The sequence below is a fragment of the Argentina anserina genome, chromosome 6, assembly GCF_933775445.1.
Source record: "Argentina anserina chromosome 6, drPotAnse1.1, whole genome shotgun sequence".
NCBI classification, from domain to species: domain Eukaryota; kingdom Viridiplantae; phylum Streptophyta; class Magnoliopsida; order Rosales; family Rosaceae; genus Argentina; species Argentina anserina.
Genome location: NC_065877.1, coordinates 6615700 through 6636982, shown reverse-complemented (window position 1 = coordinate 6636982; position 21283 = coordinate 6615700). Strand labels below are relative to the sequence as shown.

Below are 21283 nucleotides of genomic sequence, written 5' to 3'. Positions count from 1 at the left end.
GAGCATTAAAACCCTCCAACATGGTCGATGACAACAAATGATGCTAAACATAAGGAAAACCTAGAGAGAAACCCCATACGCCTTTGGTTCTTTTAGTTGTGACATTACTGAAACAGTTGAGTTATAAATTGCAAATAATTCAAATGGTAGAGTGATAGCATTGCAGGAGTGACTAGACCCAAAAATTATGTTTAATGATATCTGAAATAGTGTATGGCATCAAAAAATCTCTCATCCAATTTGTCTCTCACTATAATGAACTCCATTTCAAATAAATATACGTGTCATATAACATTTAATTACGAGCTGATGTCGGCTCAACCAGCACATATGCTTGGGTTAGTTTTAACACACAAATTCGTATATGGCCAACACTATAATCTTAACTACAGGAAGAGTTTTTAACATCATAAGGAGTCAAAAATTAATACGTTTATATTCGAAAGTTTCTGAAGATAAATTTATAATCTCCGAGTGAAACAGTTTCTTTGTTGAACAATTGTGTGTGCATTTTTAATCACATATAATCAGAAAAGAAAGCTCAGAATTAGGCAAAGTGACAAAGGATGAAGTCAATTTTAGGGAGCTCCAAAATTCCCAATAACATTGTTAAAAAAAAAAAAATTCCCAATAAGAACAAAACGAACGAAAAAAGAATCCTTATCTAAATCCCTAAAATAGCTCACAGCCCACAGGGGCGCCTAAAGCTCACCTCCAATCACAGAGCCAGCTGACGTCACACATGTGGTTCTCCACTCGGGCCCCACATCACCCCCTCGTCGGGATCTGTGACAGAAAAAGAAGGCTTCTTGTAGGGGCCCACCCCCCCTTGATGTGACGGTATCATAGCCCTCGCTTCCCTAATCCCGCAATTTTCTCTCCACCGTCGGATCACAACTGCAAGCGCCATTTTCTCTCTTTCTCTTTGATCTGTCAGTCTGAGCAGTCAGCCAAAAACCAAAAGAGCTCAGTCACAGTTGGCCAGTGTCTCCATTCTCTCTGGACCTCTGACTCGTTCTCCGGCGAGAGCTAAACGACGCAGTTGCGGGCGCGGATTCCGAGGCCGGTGGTTAAGAAGCGCTGGCGGTTTTTGTCGGTAAATAAAAAATAAAGAACAAGAAATTCCTTGCTTTGCTTATAATTTACGTTTTGCTTCGACGAGGTACAGTGCCACCAAATCACCACGCTTGGATTGTTACGTTTCGGATCTATTAGAGAGAATGCGATACCTCCATTGTTGATAGAGAGCTCTCTCTCGGTTCCAGAAGCTTCGAGGTGAGCTTCGAATCCCTTAGCGCATCTGCTTTTTCTTATTTAGCTTATTTGTGCTTCGTTTTGGTTGCTTTGAATGGAAGAGGAGAATTGATTTTCTTGATAAAATGTATGGTGTGTTGTTTGTGTGAGGTTGATGATTGGAAACTGTGAGGCCTTAGGTTTGATTCTTATGCATTTAGAGTTCTGTGATTTCTGTTGTGCCAAACAGAGATTAAAGATTGGGGATTTTGTGTTTTTATGGTGTGTGATTGCTTCTTTTGTATGAGTTTTGCTTAGATCCATGAGTTTCTTTCATTTGAATTGATATCTGTGGTTGATTTTGTGTTTAAATTCGGATTCTTGGTTTAACGTGAAGCGAGATGACATGAACTTCATCAGCTAGTTAGCATTTTGTATGAGTAATTGGTAATCGGAATGTTGCATTATGTTACTCTTATCCGCATTGGGATTCTTCTGCTTTGAATCGCATATTCTCACGGGTCATGTTATATTTGTTTGCCAGAATTTGAGGTTGTTGTAAGAGTGCGAATCGATAGAATGGATTGTGATTGTGGGATGACTTTTTGTGGAACTAGGTACAATGCAAGCTGATGTGTGTCGACGAGCTCACTTTGTAGAACCTGCTGAGGATATGGGGTATGGTTTGGAGCATAAGAATAGCTCAAGACAGCAGAACAAGTTTACGGCAGAGGGCAGTGTTCTGCACGCCCAAGGGCATCGGAGGACAAAGCACTCGGAAAAGGTCAGAGTCAGAGCTGGTGTTGGTTCTGCAGGAAATGATCCTCAACTTAAAGCAAGGCAAGAAGGTGGTTGTAATGCCGTGGGTGAAGAAAAATCTTTGGGAAACATGAATAGGCAGAGTAGGAAGGAGAAAGGTGCCAAAGTGGATGAGCTTGTAAAGCACATGTCGAACTTGCCTGGTTATCTTCAGCATCCTGAGAGAGGAGAAAAAATCCAAGAAAAGGTTTTGAATTTTGGAGTTCTAGATTGGTCACGGCTTGAAAAATGGAAGCAGAAGCATTCCCCGAGCAAAGTTAGCCATAATACACCTTTGGAAAATATTGCTGCAGCATCTACATCGTCTGGTCTAGTTCGATGTCCTGACCAACAGTCCTCGCGTTGTTCTAGTCTCAAGTCTTCTAAAAAAAATGTCCATTCTCAGGGTGCCAAACCTTCTGCTCCGAGTGTTGTCCGCTTCCAAGACTGTGAGACCCCTTCGAAGAATGGTGTTTATGGGCAGAAGAAGATACCCTTCCCCTACAGGCCTTTTGGTAGAAACCACTCGGATAGAATGGTTGATAAGGGAAAAGGAAAATGTTCAGCTCAGAGGATCAGTTCAGAAAGGGTATCTGCACCAGTTTTGAAAAGTTATGGAGTCTCATCCACTCAAAAGGAAAATGTAAGCAGTTGCGACAGCCAGGTCAAGAAGGCAAAGGAGTTTCAAGAGTCGGATATCAAGAGAGAGAATATTGATGAAATGATCATTTCAGAAAAGGGATCTCATTCTTCAAAATCTCAAAGTTCAGATGTCTTACTCAGTTCTAAGGGAAAGGTGATCGTTTGCAAGGACAAAACTGAGAAAAGTGTGGAGGAGTTGCCAAAGTTAGATACAAATCTAGCTGATCAACCTAATCCAGTTGAAGAGAATAACACGGTTCCCCTTCCACAGAAGGCATTGCCCCAAAGTGGCTCGCAAAAAGTATGCCAGTTTTCAAAACCAAGAGCACCCTGTGATGTGCATCTGGCAGAAGCCAATAAGATTAGATTCTCAGGTGACTTATTTAGCAGCGAGATGAACTTTGAAGAACAGTATTATGAAGTTCCACATTCATGCCCACTCCCTTCTGCACCGAAAAGGCCTACCAGTTCAAGTTTTGATTTTTCGAAAATATTGGATCAAGACGTTGAACTGTCAACTAGAAGGAGCAGAAATTCTTCACCCAATCACCGATTTAGCTTCAGCTTGGGGAGGCTTGGTAGAAGTTTCAGTTTCAAAGAAAATGCAGCTGTACCACAGTCAGGTTCCACATATATGACTGTCAAATCAGGACCTTTGAGATCCGAAACTTCTGATTGGTCAGATAATCCAAAGGGAGAAAAATATAGTCATAATAGAGGTAGGTCTAGTCCATTGAGAAGGTTGCTGGATCCAATAATGAAGCACAAGGAGGCAAAACCAGTCCATTCTGCTGAAGCTATTAAGCCTATGAAAGCAAGTCTGAATGCCTATGTCTCTAGGCCACTTAGTGTTGGTGAGTCGTTACAAAAAGAGAAGGGTGAGGCATCATCTGTCCAGGCATTGCTGCAGTTAACAATGAAGAATGGAGTCCCGTTGTATAAGTTTTTGGTTGACAGGAACAGCCACTGTTTTGTGGCAACCATGAAAAATCCATCTGAGAAGGATGATTTTGGCCAGAACTTTACATTTTACTGTGTGAATGAAATCAAGAAAAAAGGTGGTGGCTGGATGAATCAAGGAAGTAAAGGCAAAAGTTGTGGCTATGCATACAATGTTGTTGGTCAAATGAAGGTTACGACCTCTTATTTGTCTGATGTTAATGGACAGAACTTCAAGCATATGATAAGAGAGTCTGTTCTGTTTAGTGTTGAGCTAAGACAGCAGGCAAATGAAGAAGCACCAAAATTTATGCTAAATAGGGAGCTTGCTGCCGCTGTTGTCAAGATACCTAGAAAAGATCTGAGCCATGTTGGACAGGAGAGCAATGAGGACGCTATGGAGGACTGCACCAAATGTGCACCAGAGGACAGATTGTCTTACAATTATGAAGACAGTAGTATAGTCATACTTCCAGGTGGTGTCCATAGCTCACCAAACAAAGGAGGCCCTTCACCACTAATTGCCCGTTGGAAATCTGGTGGATCTTGTGATTGTGGGGGTTGGGATGTTGGTTGTAAATTGCGTGTTCTCTCCAACAAGAACAGGTGCTGTCAGATTTCCGAGACATTCACAACTTCTCCTAGTTCAGATCATTTTGAACTTTTCGCTGAGGTACTACTTTTTTGTTTTCAGCTAAGCTCTGTTTACCTGCACAAGAACTACTGCTATTATAGCCAATTTACATGTTGGTCATTCTACTTTGTTTCAGGGGGAAGCTCAGGAAAACAGGGCAGTCTTCAGATTGGTGCCAGGGAAGGATGGAACATACTCGATTGAGTTCAATACTTCAATTTCTTTGTTACAAGCATTCTTCATCTGTGTTGTCGTAGTTAACAGCCAGAAGCGAGATATGTCCGAAGCAAAAATTTATGAGGAACCAACTTTGAATGGAATTACTGCTCTATGCAGATGACAGGGCCATCAAAGTATGCACCAAATCCACCTCACTCCCCTGTTGGTAGAGTCTAGTTTTGTGCAAGTGAAGCCGTTTTGTTTTCAAGTCTAAACATCGATGGGCTGTAGAACTCCTAGTTCTCATAGTGAACACAAGTTATTGTGAATCGACTGAACTTTAGTAGGGAAACTTTAACCAGAGTACCTGTTGTTGCAGAAATGAAGTATGGCCACCACTGTAATTCTGTTCTGGTTGTACTATACTGTACCGACATTACCACTTGTAAAGGAAAATTTGCCATTTAATAGAAAACTTGGACACTAAGCTTCAGCATTTCGCTCCTTATAGCATAATTCTCCATCCTTGTTAGTGACGCAGACACATCTTGTTTCCTGTAAATTTTGCACCTACTATATGCACCTAAAGCGATGAACTTTTCACTTTCATGCATCTATGTAAGTTCATATTCAGAGGCTCAGAGCTATAACATAGGTTATCATTAAAGCTGCAGTAGAATGGTAAAGAAATATAATTTGACAAATCTGCATTTCATTTGTGGTAAAGAATAGTGCATAACGGTTAAAAGATCGCCAAGCAAACGGACAAAAATGGCAATGAGAGGGAACTCATACATCAAATACGTACCAAGTCGATCTGCATCTTCACAAGTCTATCGGCGAAGCATGATGTACAGATATAAACCATTGATCATCAATTCTCTCGAAAATATTTGTTACAAACTGTCCTCCCCAACTGCTACCTCTTGTCTTAACCAATTCCACACAAGAAACAAACCCCATATCCCCTCTAACATTAGCATTAACATCCTTCACCTCGATCTGCAGTGGAAATTCATAGTTCGCCCATACGTAGTCCCAACTAGTCATAACATCTTCATAACCATATATCCCACGTGCACCAGGGTGTACACAGCATACTTCATCCCGTTTAGCCCAAAGAGATTGCATTGTAGCCAGATCCCCTATTCTAAATGACTCGTAAAATCTAGCATTTGCTGCTAAAACAGAAGTCATACTATCTTTGCGAAGAAGTCTGAGTCTATCCCTAATTTCTGCTGCTTTAGCATAGTTCTCTTCTGCTACGGCAATATCTAAATCCCGTTTTAAGGTTTCTGCATCCAAAATGATATTTTCGGCATCAGAGCTATCCTCTGAGTCATCACATTTTGCACTGCATGGTTTTAATGATCGCAAACCAAAGGCGGGACAAGAGGACGCTGTGCAGGAAAAAGTCAGGATTAGAATGATTCAATTGGAAACTACATTGGACTAAAGGTCACTGAACTTGAAGCTACGATAACACCATGGTGAACCATAACGAGTCAATCCTAAAGAACGACTATAAACATACAGATTACAGTGGGAAGGCTAAGACAAACTTACTGGATTGTGCACTTCGTAAATGACCACCTCCAGGCAAAAGTTCAAATCTATGCCCCCTTTCATGAGTATTTGCTACAACCAAATTGTATTTCCTTGATGGTAAAGACAGATGATGTAGCATCCCAGAACTATAACAGGCACATGGCAAGCTTTTTAACTCCCTAAACGAAAGATTTCCCTACAAAATAAGGTCAACATCAGTCTCAATAACCTCAACTGAGAGTGAACGATGAGTAAATTGAACCCAAAAGAAATAAAAGAAAATCTTGGGATCCTAAAACAACCCAAACATTACATATGAAAATCTCTTTAGGATAGCCTCACAAATTCTATAGTGCCTTCACTGTCGAATTCCAACAATCTTGGGTCATTGATATTATAGTCAATTCCAAAATAATTACGCAGTTTGCTACCGTTCCATTCAATTTTGATTAACCATTCTATACATTAGACTTGAAACAATCAATTTTGACATGGGAACGCAGAAACAAAGTGAGCTGCTTTGAAACTTAAAAACATTATCACATAAAACCTTAATTTATTCCCGAAACCTCATCCTGCTTGATCAAATTGAAGCTAAAGAACACTTTTTGCGATAAAGAGAACTTAAATTAACATTCTTGCATCAACCATAAGCCATTCTACAGCTAGATATACATGAATTGATTTAAATGGCAGCTTAAATCAAACAAGATAAACCCAGCTTTTCCAAACTAAGGAATCATACAGATCAACAAAAAGTATACAATATAAAAGAGAAAAAGCAAAAGCACAATTCACATTTAAGCAGAAACTGGATCCATGAAGAGCCATGATGAATATGTAATCTTGCAATAAAACCCAGAATTGTATAATAGGGGAGCTATGGATAGGGTTAGGCTACAAAGGCCTCTGCCTCTCTGAGAGAGAGAACATGAAGAATGAAAGTCAAGAAGGGCAATTGAAACAGTAGAAGATATCATTTGGGTATGTGAACTGGCCCAAAACAAAAATATGGGCCTCATTTTGGGCTCAAGAAAAGAGGTCATTTTCATTCTGGAAACAAGAAGGTGTTCCAAGAAACTTCTGGGGACAGCTGCATGTTACCTCCAATGGTGTTGATGGCTCCAAAACGTTCCAAGATTAGGAATTAAGGTTATCTTAGGGGAGTTGGGGATAAAAATAACAATAATCTGAATGCCCCATTTTTCCTCGTTGTACTTGGAAGAAGAATAGCATTAGATATTGCTCCTTTGCTTTGTTTTTTGTTTGGAAATTTCAATAGCTTGAGTCATGTTTACATCTTTGACAACCCATTTTCTTGTTATTTTACACAGAACTGGGAGGGGTTGAGGAGTAATACAAAATTCACATGCCAAGTTTGATCAAGGCCCTCAAGAGTAGGGTTGTGTAATCAACTCTATCGTCTTCTCTTTTTCTACGCATTTTTAGACCCAGCTTTACTCAACTTGCTTGAATTGTACAAGTCAATAAAATGGGGTCAAAGATTATTAGAAACATAGTTTGTTTTTTTAAGTAGCAATCTTCCGTACACCCACACTAGTCAACATTGTATGGCCCTTGAAGAGTTGAAGGTTCATGAAGCTTATGAAGCATGAACGAAAGGGCGTCTTGTAGATAACTAGATTTTGTAGAAATTCGGTTGAATTTTTATGCGGGTAATTTTGTTCTGAAACTTTTCAGTTTAATCCTCAACTCGTTAAATTCTACATTGTGTGTGGTTTCACAACCCTAAATGTAAAGAACGCCTCCCAACAATGCTGTAGTGCAGCCTTGAACATTCATGCATGCACAGCTTTTTGAAGGACCATCAAGATCCATGGGGTACTTGAGAGGTCTACCATGGAAGAAGCTTTCTTAATTTCTTTCTTTCTTTCTCCCCAACTGTGGATTTGCAGAGCGTACATGCATAGATCAGATATTTGTTTTTGGTGGTGATAGAATTCGACTGGTCATGTTGAATGATTAGCTAGTACGTGGCTTCTTCCGTGGTCCTAATTAGGTCGAGCTGATCCTTCAACTTTGTTGGCTTGGTGGTTTCAGACATATAAAAGTACCCTTGCATTCAAGTAACAAATATATGGAGTCAAGTCAAGAACCTCATTCATCCCAGTTATTTGGGACCCCTTCAAACCATTCCTAAGTTTCCAACAGCATTCCAAACCTTCTATTCTAAGAAGCCTAGACATTCCTAAGCATTTGTGGCCATTTAATCTGAATTAGCGAGTTGTTCATTGATCGCTCTTTAAGCACTTATATGAGCTATCATATCAACTATTACGATTAGTTGACAGTCGAATGATCCATCATCCACTATATGTTAATATATGATTCGTTAGTTCGGTTTAAGTCCGAATTGCAACTTGGCATTAGTCGATCTTGATTTAGAAAACGACTAGATGCTACATGCATGTACTATTAGCGTCATTATCATTTAGATGGATCAATCACATACTCAATGGACGCGTAGTGAAGTAGGAATCTGTATATGAAGAAAAACTACGAGCAAGGATTGGAAATATATTAAGATCGATGTTTAGCTTTTGTCATCTACAGCACCAAGGAAGATGCAGTAGTAGCAGGACAGCGACGAGTCGTTGTCAAATGGAAGAAGCCACCTTAGTGCCCGTTGGTTATTATCGTTGGCCTCTGCATTTGACCTCCCCACCACCGTTCACTTTCTCTCCTCTTTCATTATTTCTAGTCCATTTTGTTGCACCATTACCCCGAGTTGAACAAGTCATTGACGTTAACTTTAGCTCTATATCAACATGTATTGTAATCAACAGGGAAATGTAGTGTACAATGTGTTCCGATGTAGCCTACTCGATTGTCAAGCACAAACTCTTTTTTATCGTGGTTATGTCACTCGCAGTTTCAACTTAGTTTTTCACCAATTCGATATTCGATCACTTTAACGTATACAAACCATATTTAAGTGTGGCTGAGCCTCTCAGTCATGCTGGATATCATCAAAGTCTATCAAAACAACGGTCTTAAGCAAATGAAGCCCAATTTTAACTTTATTACAATCGCATCTTTGATGTTTAGGTGGATGACATTAGTAGCTACTATTTAATTAACCAAAGAGCAACCATTCTCATCCATGATTACTCACCTACTATCTTCATTTTCCAATTATTACTTGCACTACTAGAGATACAATTACGAATAATACGATGATCCCGTAACAGGAGAATCTACCATGTCTGATCAAATACAAAGAGGTACGGAAATTTACACCGAAATGGTAGCAAGAAGTGGTTGGAAAATTACCCCCAACATGAATCAGGCAAATCATCAAACCCAAACCCTGCTCGCACGTACGTCCCATGTGCTTTTGTTCGTCCTTCCTCCATTATTAACCCTACCAAGTAATAATTCTTCCACATTCATCCAAAATCTGCATATCTTTTTAGTTCCCCCAAATTGATTACTTCTTATAAAACTACAAAGAATTTTATGAAGAAGTTGCTCTGCATTTTCTCGAGTTCATGTTCTTTTTTAGAAAGTGACACAACTTCTTCAAAGGATAATGCATTTCACAAGTAAAAATAATAGTTTCAAATGAGAGAAATGATCAAACCATGCCATCATGTCATAAAATGCAGAGAAACAAAGTTATTGTGTCCAAGACAAATGTACTTCTAAAACATGCTAACCAAAGCCTATTGAGGGTCTCCAATCATGAGAAAACGCCAAAATCGACAACTTAATGAAGACGCTAAATCCAATTACACACGACACATATTGAGTTACCATTTTACGCCGATAGTACAATAAAGTGAAAAAAAAATAGAGGGCACTGTGCTAGAATTATACTTACATAATTTATCAACTTTTACCTGTTAATTTATCAACAATTTTTAGTGTTGTTTCATTCACCCTTATAAGGTTAGTAAACCGAAGAGGATCAGCTATAGCCCAAACGCCCCGGATCAAACGTAATTAAACCCCACCAAACTCATTCGTGGCAGTAGTCTTTTATTAATCAACTTCTTAAACCAGATTTAACCCCAACGTTAATAATTAATCAAGTAAACTAAAAAAAAAAAAAAAGCAGGCCGTGGCCGGAGGAAGGCTCACGATTTACCACCTCCTCCGCGTCCGCGCACTCTGTAAAACTGTAATACAAACATTGCCGCCCAGAATATCTGCCTTTTCCACCCTCGTCTCTCTTTTTTTAATTAACCACTTAATTAATCACGCGCTCGCGGCGATTTTTCTCACAACACAAGCGCAAAAAACTAAGAAGTCCTTTCGGAAAAAGGACTTTTCCTCTCTCTCTGATTCCTCTCCAAAACCGTGTTTATTAATAAGTAGAGAAGAAGGGGAGAGTTTTTGGTGTTTGAATTTGCATCGTTTTCTTCATTCCTTCTTCGTCTTTCTCTCTCTTAACTGTCGCCTCCGTGTTCAACTCGCGTGCTGCTCCAGCACGACAGAACTTCCGAGAGACAGAGAAAACCCATTCCCATTCCCATTCCCATTTTTCCATTCATAGAATTTTCATAACGAATCCAATCTCAGAATCTTAAAAGCCGTCTTTTCTCTTTTCCGATTTCTCAAACGCAAATTTGAAACGAATCCAATCTCAGAATCTCACCAGCTTCCTTCCTGGTTCGTTATTTCCGGTTTTAGATCTTTGAATATCGGCGGCGGCACAAACGACGACGTTTTGGTGATCGAGGGAGGATCGGGATGGTGAGGTTGACTTTGTGAAGTGATATGGAAGTGGTGCTTGAACGTATCATAGTAATAACCGCCTCAAGATTTCTACTACTTGTCAGAACAAGATGACACTTTACATTGGCCGCGAGGCCTCCAAGGTTTTTCGAAACTGAATTTGCTTTTGTACTGATTTTGAATAAAGTTAGAATCCATTTCTGCTTTTGTACTGATTTTTGTCCATGTTTTTTTGAAGCTTTGGAAGAGAATTTGCGCCGAGGTAGTTACTGAGATCAATCTACTTGCAGCTAACTGGAAGTATCTTCTTGCTGGTCTTGTTGGTCAGGTGAAACTTCGAACTCAGTTGATGTTTTCGACTCGAATTTTGAAGCTCCTTGCTGGATGATAACTGGTTCTACTCTGTTGTTTTTCGAATTGGAAATGATGTCGAAAGTGGGAAAGTTAGACAGTCATGATTTGGAGCATTTTTTGAACTTTTGAGGAAGATGCGTGCTTCTTTTAGCAGTAGAAAAAGTTCAATTCAGTTTAGATACCTGGATACGGTTAAGGCTTGCGAGGTTTTTAGATTTCGGGGTTGAATTCTATTGGTTTCGTAGCATTAGCCAACGAAAGTATGCTTAAAATGTCTTTATGTTAGTGCATCTGTGCTTTTTTTAGGATTTTATGTTTGATATGTCTTGTTCGTGTTGTTTCTTTGCAGTACATACATGGTCTAGCAGCTCGAGGAGTTCATTATATACATCGTCCGGGGCCAACACTGCAGGATGCTGGTTTTTATTTTCTTCCGGTTCGTATTTTGTGAATCTTATAGATGGAAACGCTGTCTTGCATTCAATATGTGTTTTAAGTTGTAATTGACTTTTTTTTTGTTGGTGTTTGTTCAGGAGCTTGGAGAGGAGAGAGCCTACATCAGTGAATCCCTGTTCAACTTCATCTTCTTATCCTTTGTCTTGGTAAGGTTCATTTTGTCATCTTTGTGATGCTTGTTACTATAGCCTAGTGTCATGTATATGCATTACGTTCTGTGTCTGGGGGGTGTAGTTGAAGATGGGCTTAAAAATCCATTTGTATGTTCAGATGACAATTATGTTAGTTAATGTAAGTTTTTCTTTTATTGAGCTGGCCTAAACATAAGTTGATTACACTATGCAAATGGACGACTAAATATCGCACTTCTCTTTCGAAAAGCTCCCTCTGTGAGAAAAGCTGTTCTATAACCCTGAATTAATTTCAACAGGTAACATGAATAATCTTCAAATTCACAGCAGTTCTTCCTCCTTTTCTAAGTTTAGGTGTGTTCCACACAAGACTCTTTTGGAGAGTGAAGGGCATGGACTTGGATCATGACCCGCTTTCCATGATTTTTTTTCAGTATTTCTTTTTAATTGTTTTTTGAAAAAATTAGTTTAGGGTCGTTCTTCCTTTTCAATGATCTCGCTGTCTTTCTCTTTGATCGATTAATTTAAGCATTCACCTGATTTGTTCTCTTTTGTTATGGTCATGCTAGTTCCACTTGTGCTTGTTCTGTTTACATTATTTAATTTCTCCTAATGTGGTGCATGTTCTGTTGCAGTGGACTTTCCATCCTTTTATTTTCAAGAGCAAGAAAATATACACAGTTCTAATATGGTGTAGGGTTCTAGCATTCTTAGTGGTAAGTGATGGTTATTGCATTTCTGGCTACTCTATATCATGTTTTTCTTTTAAAACTTTCTTTTCCCATAGTGATTAATGAGAATCTAAAAATGGCAACTCACCTTATTTGATAGAAGATTAGCTCACTCTAGTACCTAATTTGACAATTAGGTATAAATCTTGTTGACATGATGTAGCTCTTTTGGTTAATTTTATCATTGAAATCCTATTGTATATGTATTTTTTCTATATGTAATTCTTTAGGGCGTGCCTTTTCAAAGTGTCAACTGATGAATATAAGTTGAGCATTGTTATTGTTTACTGTTTGTATATCTTATCTTCTGTTTGAAATCGAAAAAATGAGACATCATATTTTTTGTATTTGCGTGGCACACATTGATATTCAATTCTATTATCCACTTTTGGTTGTAGGCATTGGCAGTCCCAACTTTTTTTCCCTGATACATAGTTGCTATTGTTTGTTGCAGACGTGTCAATTTCTACGAATCCTCACATTCTACTCCACACAGCTTCCTGGTCCAAATTACCATTGTCGTGAGGTAGCTCGATTGTTTAATGGCTAAGGTCTTGATGAAATGTAGCATATTGTATGATGTGAATTAAGTTAAGTGACGGGCTATCTTAATTTGCAGGGCTCTAAACTTGCCATATTGCCGCCTCCAGAGACTGTATTTGAGGCCCTTGTGATCGGTAACTTAATTTTCTTTGGGGCATTTGTTGCATTGGGTCTCATCCTTTGTCCTGATTTGAATTTCGTATTTGTGCAGTTCCAAAGGGTGTTCTATATGGCTGTGGTGATTTGATTTTCTCATCGCACATGATATTTAGTCTAACCTTTGTGCGCACTTATCAGAAATATGGCACACAAAGGTAAGATTTGGCTTATGATTTACTTTTCTGTTTTGAATGGAGCATACTAGATTTTGCATAGTTTCTCATTCGGTTACTCAATGTGATCACTGCAGATTTATAAAGCAGTTGGCTTGGTTGCTCGTTGTGATCCAGAGTTTGTTGATTGTAGCATCTCGCAAACATTACACAGTTGACGTTGTTGTTGCATGGTAACAAGAGATTTCCATTCTTCTATCTACATTTTTACACGTGAAATGATTGTTCCTGAATTGAATACTCTTCTTTACTGAACTATATGATTTCTCAGGTACACCGTTAATTTGGTTGTATTCTTTATCGACAAGAAATTAGCAGGTTAGGAAGACAACTCTGTTTTCGTTTTCTTGATATTTTTGGTTACACACATCTGCATCTGTGGTACTGACTGGGTTGTTGATGCAGAATTGCCTGACCGGACAGCTGCATCATTGTTGTTACCACTTAGCGCAAAAGACAAGGACAGCAAGACTAAAGAAGAGACCCACAAGCTATTGAATGGAATATCTGGAGACCCTGCTGATCGGGTATAGTGATCTCGTTATATTTACCAACTCTATATAAATCATCATTTTACTGGTATTTACAATTTTACTGCCATATGTCCCCAGAGGCAAAGAACTCAAGTTAATGGCAAGAATCTGGAAGATGGAAACACCATTGTGCATACCGATGCTACAATGAACGGTGCATAGAATGGAACGATGATTTCTGCAAAACAGGAGTGCTCTGCTAAAATGGCTATGGTCAGAAGGCTTTAGAAACCTTGGCTAGGCCGCATGATTTGTTGTATCTTTAGTGGAACTAGGGCTATAGTTTTTCTCATTTTTGCAGTCCTCTTCTTCTGTTCTATTTAAGATCATGATCAGCATGTACCATGGACTCACATTGTTCATAGAAAATGAAAATCTTCTGTGCTTTTAGGAAAAGAGGAATAACTATGTAAAAGGAAAGGCCATCATCCTCATGTCACAGGCTATGGGCATTATTGCTTCCATGATTCTTTTACCTTTAATTTTCACCTTGTTTTTTTTTAACTCAGAGTAGTCATTTCACAGTTTTCACTCCCTATGACGTTGTAGATTCAAGTAGTCTAATTTGGAACATGGTTTGCTTTGTGTACCCGACAGGGACTCGGATCCTTGCCCTGCAAAACTGAGTCAGCACCTCACATGCCCTCTATCCCCTCTTATGATCTTATCACGTGGACAGATAACGTGCCGTGCCTTCCCACCTCTTGTGCATCATCGCCATCTCATTTCATGCTACAAACTTTGGGGTTTTCTTGGTCTTCTATTTTGGCGAAAAAAAATTCCAGTGTTAAATTGTTTCCTAAATCTAAATTAGTGATGAATCTCCTTTTTATTTCTTTTCAAAGAGGGCCGGGTGCGGCTGCTCTCAAGTTACGGTTAATTCTTAGTTCAAAACAAGCCTATTACGAAGAAAGAAAACAAGTTTCTAGATTAAAATCTATTTTGTTTATAAAGATAAAGTGTAAACTTGTATTCTTATAATGTAATGCAATATCACAATTTGTTTCAAGTTGGAAACTTCTTGGACATCAATCGTCGGTGTTGCGTAAGCATACACAGACGCACAGATACACCTAGGCTAAAGGTGAAATTCAATCATACTAAATATGATTCAGTAACTATTTTTCAAGGATATTTTATCTAGATAGGTCTGAAATGATTTTTTTTTCTGATCACAAACTATTACATAATAGCATAAAAGTCTCCAAAGTTGAAAATGTGAATACCAACTCTTCAAATAGCTTCAGATTTATGATATTTTTGTATTAGGTAAGCACCTTTTAAGTGGATAAGCCACTTTACAACACAAACACAAACCAATTTCATACCTCAAAGTGGATTACATCACACACACACACACTGCGAATCTAATTAGCTATTTGACACCTGCAACTGTACGAAATATAATTAGAACCAACAAACAGAACTATACATATTTATAATTTGGATTTAATCCAATCTAAATCAAGCTTTAGCACCAAAACCATCATTGCAAAGTAGATCTTTATCTTTATCGTAATTGCTAATTATCATATAGTTTCTTTCCTTCATAATTTTGCCGCGTCACAGGATTCATAGCGAATTGCTTGTGCTTCTTCCATGTGAGCTTCTTTTTCCGGTGACATATCCTTGACAGCATAGAGACCCCCACAGCCCCACCTGTGCTGTTATCAGAAAGCACGCCGGCGCAAATTAAGCGCCAAAAGCTGGTCAAAAAAGAGAACCAGAAGCTGTTGTAGCATCGTTAAGTATGATCATGAAGAAGGGATGCAAATATCATCATGAGCTCTGTAGTTTTATGCAAGGGGGGTCATTCTGGTCCTATATAGACACCCATATGGTTGCATGTGACATTTGGGCTCACACGGTGTCTCCGAAGATGCATTGCTCATTTTCCGGTGGTTTAGGTCTAGATGTTTGATTGGGAGTCTTGGATACAAGTAACATGCAGGTTTGTGTGGCTGGGTTTTGCAAAGCTAGCTAGGGTTAGATAGATGGGACTTGTGATGCTGTAGGATGGGAACCTAGGGTGTGGAAAGTTGGAGACGATTTTGGTCTTTCTATAATATGGAATTGTCACTCTCTTGATGCTAAAGAAAGTGACTTTGTCGACCTATTTTGGTTGCCTTTTGTACAATTAACTTATTTGTACCGTTGATTGTTGAAGTTTTGTATTGGTGGTTCCTCATTTTATGACAGTAATGGAGGAGAGAAGAAGTTGCAGAGTTTAGATGTGTAATAGTAGTTCGTTTCTCTTGTGTTATCTTAACATACAAGGTAGTTCTTCAATGTTGAAGAGTTTTACTGAAAATGCAAACCACTCTTACAAGTGTATGGTTAATTAATTAACATGTTTTCAAAGTGATCAGACAATAGTAATCAAATTTAAGCTCATTTTGAAATAATGTATGATCTACCGTTAGTTATCATTTCACTGTCATTATTGATTAAGATTCTAAAGTTCATTATCTTCAAAAAAAAATATGAAGAAAAATGATAAAATTCGCTTCCTCAAAGGAATTTGAAGTGAGAAAGAGTGATCACCAACATCTCCCCGCGATTATGTAAACTTCTTAAATTGTTTGCCTGATCGAAATATGTTTTAGCAACATGATCGACTGCTTTTGGTTCAAAGACTCATTCCTGTAAACATGCTTATCAAACTAGACCACAACACAAACCGATGATGAGTAAGTTATTGATTCAGTGACAACTGATAAACAACTGTTAGGGATACAATTGGCCCATTCGCAAGAAGGCCTATTATATGGAATCATGTTAGCAGCTCCACCCCTTGTGACAGGCCTAATTCAAACTCCTTTGGCTGCCAACTAATACATACTTTACAACTTAAATCAAATAGAAGAAGAAACCATAATCGGGTCAAACTTGTCACACTAATGAAGTAAGGAGCTAAGGATCATCTTTAACTAGGTAAGAATCAGTCGCTTCAGGGACATCCGATAAAAAAGTAGTTAAGAATCAACTACCAACTTAGATTAGAGTCAGTAGAGTGTAATTTTATTTCATCATTCTCTTCTTAGTGTCTGGTGAATAAATAGAATTAGTATATGATAATGAATAAGTTACTAAACAGAATAATATGATAAGGATATGACAATTCTAATTAGAAGGACAAATCCTCCATTCCAACCTTATTAATGGAATCCACCTCTCCATGTCTATTCCTTCTTTGACTTTCTTGACTAGTACAAGAAAAAAGAAACATCATCGATTTGACCCCCTAGATCGAGAAACTCTAAACAATGGTGGTTTTCTCTTCCTTGAAGAAATGATGGCATTGCAGACAAATCACCAGAAAGCAGAAAGTGTGTAGGAGAAAAATTAAAGGACCCTCCCTTTTGCTTCCCCCCTCTACAATTTTTGCTTCACACACAGTCTCTCTTTCTCTCTGACACTCACACTGTGAAAGCCTCGTACCCAACACATGAAAACGTGAGGGACACACCGAGTCTGATCATAATAATGGCTTCCCCAAAATCCCAAATAGTATTATCACTAATAATACACATTAAACAATCTCATTATTTATTTTTCTTTGTTCTTTTATATTCCCTCTCTTCCCCTCTTTACTGAACTCACTGAACCAGATCATAGATATTTGTAGCAGCAGAGACATCAGAGCTCCGACGCAAACACCAAACTGAATCATCTTTGGATCCACACCTCACTCTCTCTCAGACTCTTTAAGACTCTGAGCTATTATGATATCCACCGTCTGATCATTCCCCTACTCCAGCTTCACTCACTCTCCACCGCTTGATCAATGGGAGCCCGCTGCTCTAGATTCTCCCTCTGCTGGTTTAACTCCCACCTTAAACCCTCCGTCCTCGAATCCACCGACCTCGGTAAGCAACCATTCAAAGCTCTTTTGTTCTGTTTTTGGTTTTTGAGGAAATAAAAAGGGCAAAGCTTCGATTGTGTTCGTCGTTGTTTGCAGAGAATGGGGGCGGCAAAAGTGACAAGAACTTGTGCCCGAGCTTCACCGAGTTCAGCTTCGACCAACTAAAAGCCGCCACGTGCGGGTTCTCGTCCGACAACATAGTCTCCGAGCACGGCGAGAAGGCCCCCAACGTTGTCTACAAAGGCAAGCTCGACAACAACACCGACCGTTGGATCGCCGTCAAGCGTTTCAACAAGCTTGCCTGGCCCGATTCTCGTCAGTTCCTCGTATGTAATTAAGCTATCTCTGTTTCATATTATAAAGTTTGCTCCTTTTTTAATCTTCGAGTTTGGTAATGCTACAAAGATTGTTCCTTTTTAATCGTTTTTTGAGGTAAGAATGTGATGAAGTTTGGTTTATTGCAATTTATAGGAGGAGGCTAGATCAGTAGGGACTTTGAGAAGTGAGAGATTGGCGAATCTGATTGGGTGTTGCTGTGAAGGAGATGAGAGGTTGTTGGTGGCTGAGTTCATGCCACATGAGACTTTGGCAAAGCATTTGTTTCATTGGGAGAGCCAGCCAATGAGATGGGCTATGAGGTTGAGGGTGGCTTTGTATTTGGCTCAGGCTCTTGAGTATTGTAGTGGTAAAGGGCGTGCATTGTATCATGATCTCAATGCTTACAGGGTTTTGTTTGATAAGGTAAAGTTAGTAGGTTCATGATACGTTCTGTGAATCAGTTTGTTTTTGGTGCTGCGGATTTTTGACTTGGATTGATTCACATTGGGTTGAGCAGGATGCGAATCCGAGGCTGTCCTGCTTTGGACTGATGAAGAATAGCAGGGATGGGAAGAGCTACAGTACAAACTTGGCTTTCACTCCTCCAGAGTACCTCAGAACAGGTAGATAATCGCACATTGTTGAACTATACTTTGCTAGAAGAATTTCTGGATGCTCCGATACCTGTTAGTAGCAACTTATGGTTTACTTACAGTTACATATACCAAAGGTCCAAAGTTTAAAAGAAAACCTTTTGCTAGAACTAAAACTGGGATGGCTTCAGTGAATTGGGTTTTGGATACGAGAGATGGGAGTACATGAATTTGATATGCTTTGGTTGCTAGCATGCGTAGAAACTGGCCTGGCAGACCTCATATGTTTACTATGTATTCCATTTGATTCCAGTATGATGTGATTGTGATACATTGTTTGGCTGTGTCTTTGGTTGGCAGGTAGGGTGACACAAGAAAGTGTAATCTACAGCTTTGGAACCTTGTTGCTAGATCTTCTAAGTGGCAAACATATTCCCCCCAGCCATGTGAGTTCAATGATGTTTGTCTTTTGTGAATGATATGAACTTGAATGAGTACCAATGTGTTAATATCTTTGGAGAGAAAAATAAGGGTTATTGTTTTATTGGGAATATGACTCAATTTTGAGAAATGGGGAAGTCTAACTGTCTAAGCATGAGGTTTCAACTGGTTTACCATGTTATATTTATTTTCACATGGATGCCAGAAAGTTCCTCCAATGTTTATTTTCATTTCTTTCGTTTGCTTTTTCTTTAGTAGTTGATTATTTTGATAATAACCTTGTAGTATTATTTGTATGTGAAGCTTGTAATAGAGCTTCTAAATAGTTTCATGCTCCTACTAGGGAAGCTTCCTTAAATCAAAGTTAGCTCTTAGAGATTGCAGAAGTTACAATCTGGGGTTACCATTTTTATCTCCGTCACAGTCAAAGTTATGATTTGACATATTGGTTTGAGTTGTTCTAACAAAAACTTGGGGCTCTACCATGTTTGCATGTCTTTTCTGAAGGCACTAGATCTCATTCGTGGCAAGAATTTCCTGATGCTGATGGATTCTGCTCTGGAGGGTAATTTCTCAAATGACGATGGAACGGAGTTAGTACGCTTGGCTTCCCGTTGTCTGCAGTATGAAGCTCGTGAGAGGCCTAATGCGAAATCCCTTGCCACTGCTCTTTTGTCACTTCAAAAAGAAACAGAGGTGCGGTGTTGTATATGATTGGATATATCTTTGAATCAGTTATATTAGATTCGTTGAGCTCACATATAGGTTTTTACCTTGTGTGTTATTACTCAGAGCCTAGTGGCTCGTACTAGTTAGCCAGTCACCCAGTGTCATTGAGAACCACTACCTCTCACCATCACTGTTCTCTCGTCATTTAAAATCTTGAGGGTCAAAGCAGTACAGCATTTGGCTCATATTACTCAATTTTAGCATGGATTGAACAATTGTAGCTTCATATAAAGTTTTGAACAACTTTATATCTAGATAAAGTATACACGTGCAATGTGCAATGTGCAATGTGCAATACATTCTCCTCAAACTGAAGGTCTTACACAGCTAACCAACTTGTCATGTATAAAACTTCACATAAATCTAGCTGTCCTGAATAAAATTATAATTTTTCTGATATAAAGTTGCTGAGCAGGTTGCATCATATGTTTTGATGGGTATCACACAAGAGACTGCATCCTCAACGCAGCCACTGTCGTTAACACCTTTTGGTGAAGCTTGTTTGAGAATGGATCTGACAGCCATACATGAAATACTGGAGAAGAATGGATACAAGGATGATGAGGGAATTGCTAATGAGGTCTTTTGTCATGGCCCTAAACTTTACTTAAAAAAAATTTCTTAATTCTTTTGGTAAATCAATTTGGTGTTAATTCTGCTTTTGGTCTACAGCTTTCTTTCCAGTTGTGGACTAATCAGATGCAGGAGACCTTGGATTCTAAGAAGAGTGCAGACTCTGCTTTTAGAGCAAAAGACTACGCAACTGCAATTGATTCCTATACACAAGTGAGTCCTGTCTCATAATAATCTTAGAATGGCGTGTAATAATCATGCTTTCATATAAAAGGGACTGAGCCTTCAGTGGGTACATAGACCTACTTTTAAGTTCCGACTTGCTGTGGCTAATCTGTTTTCGTATTCCTCTGTGGAAGTTCATTGATTGTGGGACAATGGTATCACCAACGGTGTATGCGCGGCGATGTCTATCATACTTGATGAATGATATGGCACAAGAAGCCCTAGGAGATGCAATGCAAGCACAGGTGATTTCTCCCGAGTGGCCCTGTGCTTTATATCTTCAAGCAGCCTGCCTTTTCAAGCTTGGCATGGACAATGATGCACAAGAAACACTCAAAGACGGCACAAACTTGGAAGCCAAAAAGAACAGAACTTGATGTATATAAGCTTTTTCTCGTTCTTATTTTCTTCAATATGCAGGGCATTACTATGTATGTAGTCTTGTTTAGTCTTTTGTATCTATTCTTTTGATGTTATGATCTCAGTATATTAAGCTTTGCTTATATCACCTGAGGACTCTTGGTAAAATTAATCTTTGCTTCGGGAATTGTTGTTCTAGCCTAAATTTTTCCTGCCTCCATGGTGATATGCGGAAGCACCTGCCGGAAATCATTTTAGCCATATACATTTTATTCAATGATGCAGCAGTAAATTTTAATTTTACACTTGAGAACAGAAAATTAAGAACCATATACTAATTGGTGTTAGAATTGGGCTCTATTATCTGGCATTCCGGATCCTAATTTGATCAAAATCAATAATCTTTAGTAAAGCTCTTCAGCTCACCCAGTTTTTAGTAGGGCTG

General features: G+C 38.9%; 4 protein-coding genes across 8 annotated transcripts; 3 read left to right on the top strand and 1 right to left on the bottom strand.

Moving 5' to 3' along the window:
• Positions 1–889: 889 nt before the first annotated feature.
• Positions 890–4921, top strand: LOC126799135 (uncharacterized). Of its 2 annotated transcripts, none has more exons than XM_050526258.1 (3): positions 890–1275; positions 1851–4285; positions 4383–4921. In XM_050526258.1, exons 2-3 carry the CDS (start codon positions 1856–1858, stop codon positions 4584–4586), a joined length of 2634 nt encoding a protein of 877 aa, XP_050382215.1. In that variant the 5' UTR covers positions 890–1275; positions 1851–1855; the 3' UTR covers positions 4587–4921. The 2 variants fall into 2 exon arrangements, with proteins under 2 accessions (XP_050382215.1, XP_050382216.1); XM_050526259.1 differs by having other exon boundaries at positions 1778–4285.
• A 149-nt stretch (positions 4922–5070) lies between these two features.
• On the bottom strand, positions 5071–6884 carry LOC126799136 (uncharacterized). Of its 2 annotated transcripts, none has more exons than XM_050526260.1 (3): positions 6752–6884; positions 5972–6149; positions 5071–5805 (listed from the first exon to the last, which is right to left on the bottom strand). In XM_050526260.1, exons 1-3 carry the CDS (start codon positions 6782–6784, stop codon positions 5231–5233), a joined length of 786 nt encoding a protein of 261 aa, XP_050382217.1. In that variant the 5' UTR covers positions 6785–6884; the 3' UTR covers positions 5071–5230. The 2 variants fall into 2 exon arrangements, with proteins under 2 accessions (XP_050382217.1, XP_050382218.1); XM_050526261.1 differs by having other exon boundaries at positions 5972–6099; positions 6752–6875.
• Positions 6885–10240: 3356 nt separating this feature from the next.
• On the top strand, positions 10241–14175 carry LOC126798745 (phosphatidylinositol:ceramide inositolphosphotransferase 1). Its single transcript, XM_050525788.1, has 12 exons — positions 10241–10797; positions 10893–10982; positions 11358–11444; positions 11542–11610; positions 12231–12311; positions 12781–12852; positions 12946–13003; positions 13081–13183; positions 13279–13374; positions 13473–13519; positions 13607–13728; positions 13813–14175. The coding sequence occupies exons 1-12, from the start codon at positions 10765–10767 to the stop codon at positions 13894–13896; spliced, it is 942 nt and encodes a 313-aa protein (XP_050381745.1). The 5' UTR covers positions 10241–10764; the 3' UTR covers positions 13897–14175.
• Positions 14176–17041: 2866 nt separating this feature from the next.
• On the top strand, positions 17042–21025 carry LOC126800775 (serine/threonine-protein kinase BSK6). Of its 3 annotated transcripts, none has more exons than XM_050528186.1 (10): positions 17043–17190; positions 17363–17603; positions 17696–17925; positions 18071–18340; positions 18435–18540; positions 18871–18956; positions 19459–19647; positions 20096–20260; positions 20353–20466; positions 20613–21025. In XM_050528186.1, the coding sequence occupies exons 2-10, from the start codon at positions 17522–17524 to the stop codon at positions 20853–20855; spliced, it is 1485 nt and encodes a 494-aa protein (XP_050384143.1). In that variant the 5' UTR covers positions 17043–17190; positions 17363–17521; the 3' UTR covers positions 20856–21025. The 3 variants fall into 3 exon arrangements, with proteins under 3 accessions (XP_050384141.1, XP_050384143.1, XP_050384142.1); XM_050528185.1 differs by having other exon boundaries at positions 17062–17190; positions 17353–17603; XM_050528184.1 differs by having other exon boundaries at positions 17042–17603.
• The last annotated feature ends 258 nt before the right edge of the window (positions 21026–21283 follow it).

Excerpts from the sequence above, each read along its gene's own strand:
- LOC126799135 (XM_050526258.1), top strand. The coding sequence starts at position 1,856 with ATGCAAGCTGATGTGTGTCGACGAGCTCACTTTGTAGAACCTGCTGAG. Across the intron at positions 4,286-4,382 it reads ATTTTGAACTTTTCGCTGAG|GGGGAAGCTCAGGAAAACAG; the intron begins GTACTACTTTTT and ends ACTTTGTTTCAG.
- LOC126799136 (XM_050526260.1), bottom strand. The coding sequence starts at position 6,784 with ATGGCTCTTCATGGATCCAGTTTCTGCTTAAAT. Across the intron at positions 6,150-6,751 it reads GATCCAGTTTCTGCTTAAAT|GGAAATCTTTCGTTTAGGGA; the intron begins GTGAATTGTGCT and ends CTTATTTTGTAG. Across the intron at positions 5,806-5,971 it reads TTTACGAAGTGCACAATCCA|CGTCCTCTTGTCCCGCCTTT; the intron begins GTAAGTTTGTCT and ends TTTCCTGCACAG.
- LOC126798745 (XM_050525788.1), top strand. The coding sequence starts at position 10,765 with ATGACACTTTACATTGGCCGCGAGGCCTCCAAG. Across the intron at positions 13,004-13,080 it reads ATTTGAGGCCCTTGTGATCG|TTCCAAAGGGTGTTCTATAT; the intron begins GTAACTTAATTT and ends GTATTTGTGCAG. Across the intron at positions 13,375-13,472 it reads GTTGACGTTGTTGTTGCATG|GTACACCGTTAATTTGGTTG; the intron begins GTAACAAGAGAT and ends ATGATTTCTCAG.
- LOC126800775 (XM_050528184.1), top strand. The coding sequence starts at position 17,522 with ATGGGAGCCCGCTGCTCTAGATTCTCCCTCTGCTGGTTTAACTCCCAC. Across the intron at positions 17,926-18,070 it reads CCGATTCTCGTCAGTTCCTC|GAGGAGGCTAGATCAGTAGG; the intron begins GTATGTAATTAA and ends TGCAATTTATAG. Across the intron at positions 20,261-20,352 it reads ATGAGGGAATTGCTAATGAG|CTTTCTTTCCAGTTGTGGAC; the intron begins GTCTTTTGTCAT and ends TTTGGTCTACAG.